The 10,039-nt window shown below is 49.1% G+C and overlaps 1 protein-coding gene across 1 annotated transcript in view; it reads left to right on the top strand.

The window, feature by feature from the left end:
* RPS6KA1 (ribosomal protein S6 kinase A1) overlaps positions 1-10,039 on the top strand; it is a 31,699-nt gene continuing 21,660 nt past the window's right edge. Inside the window, 10 exon segments of the mRNA XM_031962517.1 lie at positions 1-82; positions 2,984-3,064; positions 3,612-3,691; positions 4,056-4,115; positions 4,117-4,166; positions 6,818-6,855; positions 6,953-7,030; positions 7,033-7,094; positions 8,933-9,003; positions 9,513-9,601. Coding sequence (XP_031818377.1) covers positions 52-82; positions 2,984-3,064; positions 3,612-3,691; positions 4,056-4,115; positions 4,117-4,166; positions 6,818-6,855; positions 6,953-7,030; positions 7,033-7,094; positions 8,933-9,003; positions 9,513-9,601 — 640 coding nt within the window. The 5' untranslated portion in view covers positions 1-51.

Here is a 10,039-nt window from a genome sequence, read left to right as displayed (position 1 = left end):
GTCTTTCTGGTGAGGAAGATCACCCGCCCAGACAACGGGCACCTCTATGCCATGAAGGTACTGAAGAAAGCAACCCTGAAAGGTAAGGGGCTGGGGGGTCCATGGGGGGCCCTGAAGAGAGGGCCCATCCCAGAGAGGCTTAGGGACACAGAGTGAGTGAGCAGAGAGATAAGGGGGGCTCTCGAACAAGGCAGAAGGAGCCACCATCCCTGTTCTTTTTTTTAATGGAGAGATGGGGTTAAAGGAGGATGCTGAGGTCACCAGAGTACTTCAAATGTCTGAGGCTGAATTTGAACTCCGAACAGCCACTTAGCTGCCCTTCCACATTCTTGCAAAGAATAATGTAGAATTCCAAAATGTCAGAGCCAAAAGATAATTTTCAATGAACTACTTGGCAAATTGCCTTCTCAGTCCCTCCATACCCCTCCATATCCATCCGCTTCCCTCTGGTCACACCCCCCCCCCCCACCCCATTTGCTTCCCTGCTTCCAGGCTCGCCCTCCTGCCTTCCTCCCTCTGGCTTCTCCATAGCTCACAGCTGGGGGGGAGCCGTCCCCTCACTGGCAACACGTTCTCTGAGCCGTTCCACGCTGTCTCTTGGGAACGCCGCACTCTCGCCAAACCAGCCTGTTTGCCATCCCCCCTGCCCACCCCCCTCCTCAGCCTGTTCCTGAATGCTCAACGTCCCAGCCTGTCTCTTGCTCCCTTCGATTGGCCACGGACCAGCTCCTTCAGCATCCTTTCCCCAGTACCCCCGTTACTAACAACGCACAGCCCCGAAATCTGCAATTGTTTTGTAAATCTCCCATATTTGTTTTTTCTGTAAATATATCGTATCATCTCCCTTCATTTCCCCAGTGGTCTGACTGAACTCCTGAGAGCAGGGACCAATTTCCTCTCTGTCTCTGTATCCCTAGTGCCTGACAGAGAACCTGGAAGCAACCAGTGCTTAGTGAACTACTTGTTGGGTGATCAATGGGTTAGAAGGTAGACCTTAGGGACATAAGAATTGAGAATATGGAGGTTAGAATGGGAAGACCTTAGGACATAAAATGTCAAAACTGTCTGCCTTAGAACCCTGGAGTCAGAGCCGGAGGGCCCTTAGAACCTGGGATTTTGAGGGGAAGGGCCTTGAAGACAGAGACTTATCAGAGCTAGGCAGGACATCAAATGTCCAGACTGGGAGGAACTTTACCACATAAAATCCAGGACCATGTGTACAGTGTTTCAGCTGAAGGGACCTTAGGGTAGTTTAGTCTGCCCCTTTCATTTTGTGTTCTGAGCTGTGTTAAAAGGATGACCGCTGGTCCGTGAAGGAAGGGAGAGTGGTCCAATTTCATCTTGTTGTTCTGGGAGATGTGATGAGATCCTGATGGAGGCTGTGGCTGTAGGACTGGGAAGAAGGTGGGGTGTGGGAGGCTTAATAAAAGCTGCCTCTTTGGAGCCGGAGCCCCTGATTCCAAGGACCTGACAGCGGGCTGGCTCTAGGACATGGATTCTTAATGGATTACAAGGGGGTTATAGGTAGATTCCAGGGATGCCAAGAACTTGGATGGGGAGAAATGGCAGCTTCATTTTTACTCATCTCTAGCCAAAATGTAGTATTTCCTTTAGTCCTTTAAGACTATGACGCTAAGAAGTGTCTGGAGGTTTCACTGAGCTGCCAGAGAGCTCCATTAACACAAAAAATATTGAGAACACCTGCTCTAAGATGTTGGAGGTCTGCAAGATGTCTGGGTTTCAAATCTAGGTCACATGGCGTGATTCCATAGACAGGAAAATTGGTCTAGGAAGGGAGAGGTTTTTTTCCCTCTGAGACAATTGGGGTTAAGTGACTTGCCCAGGGTCACCCAGCCAGGAAGTGTTAAGTGTCTGAGGCAGATTTGAACTCAGGTCCTCCTGACTTCAGGGCAGGTGCTCTCTCCACTGCGTCCCCTAGCTGCCCCAAGGAAGGGAGCTCTCGAGCTCGGTGGGGGATGTGCTGCAGGTGTTGGGGGTATCTGGGGGGATTTCCTGTGGGCTGGAGCTTAGTAAGGACAGAGGGCCTCGGAGATCTGGACCCAACCCTTCCCACTGTCCGGGTCTTCTTGTAACTCCACTGGATGGCCACAGTTTGAGGGGTAGGGAGGTAACAGAAGGAGGAGGAAGAGAAGCAGAAGATGGGGTGGAGGAAAAAGGAGGAGGAAGATTTCTAGAGGGAAAACAGTGAAGGAGAAAGCAGTGGGGCCGGAGCCAAGGAGGTCTCCAAGAGCAGTAATGGGTTGGCTAACGTGTCTCAGTTTCTGACAGCACCGAGAAGTCAAGGAGCCTGTGGCCAAGCAGAGGCCGGAGGGTTTGTCTCAGGACGTCCTAGAGATGGCTGTCGGTGCCATCTGGGTGGGGGCAGAGGTCAGTGTTCAGGAAAAGACGCAGCAGAGGCAAGGAGTGAGACTGGATCCGTCTCATTCAGCAGCGTGTACAAAGTGCCCCCGGTGCCTAGGCTAGAGCCCAGCATCCCAAGAAGGAGAGGTTCCTTTGGGAAGGATGTATGTAGATCAGTGAATCCAAAATATGGTGCAAGTCAGCTTTCTGCAGGACTAAGGCAGGGCAAGGTCATAGAAAGTTGGTGGAAAAGGTGGCCCTGAGCTGTCCCCTGTAGGAAGCCAAAGAGGCAGAAGGAAGATAGGGAGGAAGGAATGTCGTAACTAGGACATAGAAGCCGGCCCGTTTGGCTGGAACCTAGACTGGATAAAGGGCCGGGAGGTGAGAACAGTAGTGCTGAAGGGAAGCAGTGGAGAAAGGGAGCCCCTGCGCCTGGGGAGCTGGGGTTAGGAAGCCGCTCCCAGTGTCTGAGTTGAAAGGCAGAGGGGAGAAGGGCTGACCAGGGTCAGTGCTAAGGAGAGGAGGGACAGGGTACACGGAGGGAAACGCTGTGTGAGCCGCAACCTTCCGGTTCCTGGGAAGAGCACATGGAGTGACTGGTCTCTCTTTACCTCCCTGACAGTTCGGGATCGAGTCAGGACCAAGATGGAAAGGGACATTCTAGCTGACGTCAACCATCCGCTTGTGGTGAAGCTTCACTATGGTGAGCGCCCTGCACCACTGCCCTGGGGATCCCAGGGCGCGGGGCCCTCCTGAGTGTATCTGGTGTGTGTGTGAGACGAGGCCGTGTTTAATCAGTCCTTGGCTGCCTTGGGAGACGGGACAACTTAACTTCCACCCCAAGCAAGGACGCAGTTCTCCCCACATATCTCTGTCTCTGCCTCCTGGGGCCAGGCTGGCTCCTTCCTCGAAAAAGAAAGAAAAATTGTCCCATCTTCCACTCCTCATTCAATGGTGATTTCCTTGAGGGGAGGAACTGGATTTTACCTCTTTTGAATCCTCAGAGCTTATTTATTACCCGGCACATAGTAGGTGCTTAATCAGTGTTTGTTGCCTGCCCTCCTCCTTCCAAAGAGATTTTCTTGATTGTCACTACGCCCAGCCTGGCCCCGTGGGCACTGCCCGGGCCTTTTGGCCAGAGGGCGGCTGCGGATACTCACCTCTGAGTCCTCCGTGGCCGTCAGGCCAAGGGGCAGTGGGAGGAGCGGGAGCCGGGCTTGCAGCCCCTGACACCTGTTCCCTTGCCTCAGCCTTCCAGACGGAGGGGAAGCTCTACCTCATCTTGGACTTCCTCCGGGGAGGAGACCTCTTCACACGCCTTTCCAAGGAGGTGAGTCTAGCCCCGGGGCTCCGGCAGTTCTGCCCCAGAGGCATAGCCCCTGAGCTGGCATCTTCAAGCCTTGGTCAGGCTCATGAGGAAGGAAGAAGAGGTGTTAAGGAAATGCCCAGGGGAGCTCAGCTGTAAATGGCCAGGCCCCCGGAAGAGTGCCCTGAAGTGCTCCCAAGAAACCTCCCAAGAAGCTGCTCCCAAAATGATTGTGTCCCGGAGACTGGGAGGGGGCAAAGAGGGACGTGGCCCCCATGAGGGAAAGGCGGGCTGGCCCTCTCCTCCTGCCCCAGAGCTCTCCTGACCTTGGGTCTCAGAGAATCTGGGCGTTGTGGGTAATGGAGCTCACTGACTTTGTCCATCCCAGGTCATGTTCACGGAAGAAGATGTGAAGTTCTACTTGGCTGAGCTGGTCTTGGGCCTGGACTCACCTGCACAAGCTGGGGATCATTTACCGAGACCTCAAACCGAGAAGTATGTGTGGAATGACTGAGGGTGGGAGGGCACTTCTTGGGAGCACTGGGCTCCAGACTTGAGCCAGAAGGTGATCATAGGGCTTCCAGATGGCCCCTAGATACCCTCTTCCTTAGCTGGTCACCAGCACAGTGCCTGAAATTCCTCATTAATGAGCCATTCCTTTGACTAACGTTGCCCTGCCCAGACTCTTCTTTTTTTTTTTTTTTTTTTTTAATGGGAAGAGTTCAGTATGCAGTAATGAAAAGAGCCTGAGACAGGGGCTTGAATTCTTCTTTAGCTTTTCATTAATTTGCTGTGGGACCCCAAGCAAGTATCATAATCTTTCTGGTTCTTAGGTTTTTTTTCTTGTTAAAATTAAAGTGGGTTAATCTTTGTCTAATCTTTGTCCTATAACTTTTTCTTTTGACTGGGGCAATGAGGGTTAAGTGACTTGCCCAGGTTCACACAGCCAGGAAGTGTTAAGTGTCTGAGCCCAGATTTGAACTCAGATCCTCCCAACTTCAGGGCTAGTGCTCTATCCACTGCACCACTTAGCTGCAGTGGTGTCTTCTAATAGCCCCTTCTATTAATATATATAAATATAAATTTTTAATGTATTCAAATGTACTTCTGGGAGGAGTATATCATGGAATACTTTGGGTACTTAAATGCTTATTGATAATAATTAAGGAATTATAAGTCATTGACACCTTAGGTTGAATTAGTGTATCTTCTTAGGCAATAAGGCAAAAAAGCCCCAGAGGAGCATAGAGTGATAATTGGAAAGGATCTCCAACATTCTCTAGTTTAACCCCTTCATTTTACTGAATCTCAGATGAAATAAGTTGCCCAAATCCTACAGGTAGTAAAAGGTAGAGGTGAGATTTGAAGCTGAGTCTTGTAGTTGTATCCAACTCTTCATGATACTGTTTGTTTGTTTGTTTTTGTCAAAGATACTGGAGTAGTTTGCCATTTTTTCCCTTCACCTCATTTTGCAGATTAGGAAACAGAGTAAGTGGTTTGTCCAGCATCCTTTAGCTCTTTAAGTATCTAATAAAGCCAGATTTGCACTAAGTCCTGAACCTGAGTCACTACCGTTCTAAATCCATCAGAGAACGATAACTGATTTGGGAAGTAAAAAGGAAAGGTGATTTAGGATACAAAAAGGAGGAGCGCAGGAAGCAGGGAGCTGGACAGCTTAGCTCCTTCTTATTGAGAGGCGAGAGCAAAGGAGACTGGGAGTGGCAAGTGACTGATGCCCCTCCTCCCTCCTGCATCCTTCAAGGAACCTCCGAGCTTCTAGACTGAGGATGAGTTGAGTGTGCTCCTCATCCTGTTGAGTTTTAGGGATCCCCAGACACATTATATTTAGTTTTCATCTTCATGCTGAAGTTGAGCAAGATGCTTCTCTCCTTTTCCCCTCCCGCTGCCTTCAAAGAACTTACTAGTGCGGTAACCTACATCCCAGGTCATTGAACATTAAAGCAAAGCATTTGATGAAATCCAAGTGGGAAAGGGCTTGGTGCCGACTGAAGAGATCAGGGCAGCTCCCTGGAAGAGGTGGAGTTGGGCAGCAACTCAAGGGAGAGAGGAGCAGCTTGAAAAAAATCCCTTGAATGGGGAGTCCTGAGTAGTCCAGTCCAACGGGAGTAAAAACTAGATTAAGAAGCCTTGCTAGAGATATAGAGAGAATAGTGATGCTCAAATCAGAGGACCTGCTCCCAGTTCTGATCTTACTGTGTGCTCCTGGAGCTCCTTTGTCCTCAGTTTCCCTATCTGTAAAAGGAGGGGGATGGCTAATGCAGACATTTGTCTTAAATTTGAAAGACCATATGATGGAATTATCATTGATTTTGTTTTTCTGCTTTCTCAATGAGTGGAGGAGGGAAAGATGTAGGATATTTTCAATTCCAATTGAAAATATAATAAAATTGGTTCCTGGAGCTCCCATCATCTCCCTGGTCCTCAGTTTTCTTATCTGTAAAAAGAGAGAAATGGTTAATGCAGACATTTGTCTTAATATTTGTTTTTAAGACCATATGGAGTCATCATTGATTTTGTTTTTCTGCTTTCTCAATGAGTGGAGGAAGGAAAGGTGTGGGAATTGAAAATATAATAAAATTGGCTCCTGGAACTCCCTTCCTCTCCCTGGTCCTCAGTTTCCTTGTCTGTAAAAGGAGGGGGGTGGCTGATGCAGACATTTATTTTATAAGATCATATGTAGTCATCATTGGTTTTGTTTTTCTGCCTTTCCAATGAGTGGAGGAAGAAGAGCTTTAGGAATTGAAAACATAATAAAGTTGAATTTAGGATCTTGAAAGAAAATAAAAGTAAGGTAAAAATAAGAACATTCAATAAAACTAATTTTGGAGGGGAGGCACTTTGAGTTAAGTAACTTGTCCAGTGTCACACAGTTCATAAGTATCCGAGGCCAGACTTGAACTCAGGAACTCCTTGATTCTAGGACTGGTGCTCTATCTATTATATCACCTAGCTGCCCCAAAATAACGTTTAAAAAAAATCAAAATACCTTCATGACATCTGAGGTTTCTTCTAGCTGGAGCTCTGTGATCTAGGAGATACCACTGGGGCTGGGGCAGCGGGGTTGGTACAATTCAGGGTTCCTGAATCCAGGTACTGACTTCTTCTCCTCTCTCCCACCCTTTCCTACAGCATTCTTCTGGATGAAGAAGGACACATCAAACTCACAGGTAAGTGGCCCCGATTTTGACCCAGCAGGGGACGTCGCTCTGGGATGATGGGAAGGTTTCACTGATCCTCAGCTCTCCTGCCTCTCCTGGGCTGCAGATTTTGGCCTGAGCAAGGAGGCCATCGACCATGAGAAGAAAGCCTATTCCTTCTGTGGGACGGTGGAGTACATGGCCCCTAAGTTGTCAACCGACAAGGCCACACGCACAGCGCTGACTGGTGGTCCTATGGGGTGCTGATGGTGAGAGAGCCAGGCTGTGGGATGCCTTCATAGAATGTGGGGTAGAAAGGGCCACAGAACATCAGCCAGTAGAGCTTCCAGGACCCCAAAGGATCACCCGGCCCAGGGGTACCCAACTGGGCCACGTCCCCAAGGGCGAAAACAACATTTTCATTTGAATTTTTTGAACTGCAAAATTCTGTTTAAATAGATTTATACAACCTGGTGCTGCTACAGATGTTTAAACAAGAATCCAGTTAATCTCTTCATTTTATTTTTTATGTGCAGAATAAATTCTGGAATTTATTTCCCCAATTCCCAGTAACTAGGAGGTATTTTCTTTTCTTTTCTTTCTTTATTTTTAGTACACATGGCTTTATGAATCATGTGGAAGGAGAAAACTCAGAACAAGAGGGAAAAACCATAGGAGAGGGAAAAAACACAAAAGAAGTGAACACAGCACATGTGGATTTACATTCAATATCCATAGTTCTTTTCTGGATTCAGATGGCATTTTCTATCCAGTGTTTATTGGGAATGCCCTGGATTGACTAGGAAGGATGGGAATGAATACTGAAAACTAAGAAGTATGAAAGATAAAACCTTTTATCTGTCATATAAATATGTTTATAGATATGTATATATATAGAGAGAATTTTTGGGCAGAAAAAAGATCAAGAAGTTCTAAACTTATTTTACTTTTTAAATAATAATGATAATGGCTTGCATTTATATAGCTAATAAGGTTTGCAATATATGTTAACTCATTTGATCCCTACAATATCCATTGGGGAAAAATAGGTGCCATGTGGCTAGAGCACTGGGACTGGAGCCAGGAGGACTCCTTCCTGAGCTCAAATCTGGCCTCAGGCAGTTACCAGGTGTGACCCTGGGCAAGTCACTTCACCCTGTCTGCCTCAGTTTCCTTATCTGTCAAATGAAGGTAACAATAGCACCTACCTCCCAGGGTTATTGTGAAGATTAATTGTAAATTGCTGAGCACAGTGCCTGACACATAGGAGGCTCTCAGTGTTTGTTTTTGTTGTCATTATTGTCCACATTTTACAGATGGGGCCCAAAAAGCTTGTGACTAGTTTAAGTATCTGAGCCAGGCCTTGTCTTGTCCAGTGCTCTGTCCACTGTGCAGCCCAGCCTTAGTTTGTTTTGGTATCTTTTGGGGTTTTTTATTTATACTACTTCTATTTCTAAATCAGTCCTTCTTCCTTTCTCCGCCCAGTGAGCTACCCCTTCTAACAGAAAAATAAGGAGAAAAAGAAGGGGCAGGCGATAAGATAATCAGCAAAACTAACCACCAGATCAACCGAGTCCCTCAGTGTGTGCCGTGTTCTGTGCCCATAGCCCTAGTCCTCCCACCCCCACGCCCTATTGTAAAAATGAAAAGAGGGAGATGCATTTTCTCATTGCAAAGTTCCTCCTTTTAAAAAGGAGAAAAATGAGCATTAGGAATGACTTTTCCAAGGTCAAACAGAGGCAAAAAAAAGCAAAAAAAAATGCTGCCTGAGGGTTCTGGGAGCTGCCCCAGAGGTCAGGAAGCTGGGGAGGAAGTGTTGCCAGCCCTAAGCAGGAGGTCCCGCAGTGGCTAGGACTTGAGTGGCCTGTGTGTGTGTGTGTGTGTGTGTGTGTGAGAGAGAGACAGACAGGAGGTGATGAAAAGCAGAAAGCTGAGCCCCCGCCTTGGACATTAAGTCCAGAGGCTGGAAATGGGGGCAAGGGTCCTTGGGGAGGGACCACCAAGAAGGGCAAGAATTTCTTGAATGCGGGGAATGACTAGGGTGGGTGGATATGAAGTGGAACCCAAGGTCTGGCACCAGTGTGAATGTGTCCCTTGTTCTCTACAGTTTGAGATGCTGACGGGCTCCCTGCCCTTCCAGGGGAAAGACCGGAAGGAGACCATGACACTGATTCTCAAGTGAGCATCCCCCAGGACATAGAGACTGTCCAAGCTAGGAGCAACTTTAGAACATGGGAGGTCAGAACTGGAAGGGCATGAAAACTTAGACTGTCAGAGCTGGGAGGGCCCTTAGAACCCTGGAGGTCAGAGCTGGGAGGGCCCTTAGAACCCGGGAGGTCAGAGCCAGGAGGGCCCTTAGAGCCCAGGATGTCAGAGCTGGGAGGAAATTTCACAGGTTACTTAGTCCAACCTTTTCTTTACACATAAATAGCGAGGTTAAGTAGCTTCTGCATGGTGAGTTAATGGCCCTTGTGGCTCCTGACAGTCCATGTCGGGCCCTTCCCTCCCCCCTCCCTGCCCTTCCTCCTCAGGGGTCCCCGGGGCCTCCCTCCCTCCCCGCCACTCCGAGAGTCAGCCGGTCCCAGGCCAGAGGAAGGGCCAGCGGCCCAGGAGGCCCAGACTGACCAGCCCCAGGCCCAGGGACTCCTCCCACCCCAGGCCTGATGATGTCCTGTCGTTTGTTCCAGGGCAAAGCTGGGCATGCCCCAGTTTCTGAGCACTGAAGCACAAAGCCTCCTTCGAGCTCTGTTCAAGCGGAATCCTGCCAACAGGCTGGGTAATGTCCTCGCCCTGGGGGGCCGTGGCGGGGGGGCACTTTGCAGCTGTGGGGAATGGGGTCCTGTGCAGGCCAGGCCAGGTCAGAGCCCGCCCCTGCCTGCCTGAAAGGCGGCCTTTGTCCCTTGTGCCAGGAGAAGACAATGGCGGGCGGTGGGCTTGCACTGGGCTCAAACGGGGGGCCTGGGGCGCAGAACCATCCCCGCCCTCCACCGGCCTGGCTCCTGCCCTCACCGCTGAGGCCTTTGCTCAGATGGTTCTAGGACCACGGCATGTCCAACCTTCAAAACAGCAGCAATAATAACAAGACTGGTCCCAGGACTGGTTCAGTTGTCACAAAAGATGAGAAGAATGACACTTTATACAATGTTTTAGACTTGGCAGAGCACTTTGCATTCCCAGCCCCAGGAGGGGAAAGGTGGTGCTATCATTGCACCCC

Source organism: Sarcophilus harrisii, chromosome 3 (assembly GCF_902635505.1).
Source record: "Sarcophilus harrisii chromosome 3, mSarHar1.11, whole genome shotgun sequence".
In the NCBI taxonomy this organism is placed as follows: domain Eukaryota; kingdom Metazoa; phylum Chordata; class Mammalia; order Dasyuromorphia; family Dasyuridae; genus Sarcophilus; species Sarcophilus harrisii.
This window is presented reverse-complemented; position numbering and strand designations above follow the sequence as displayed.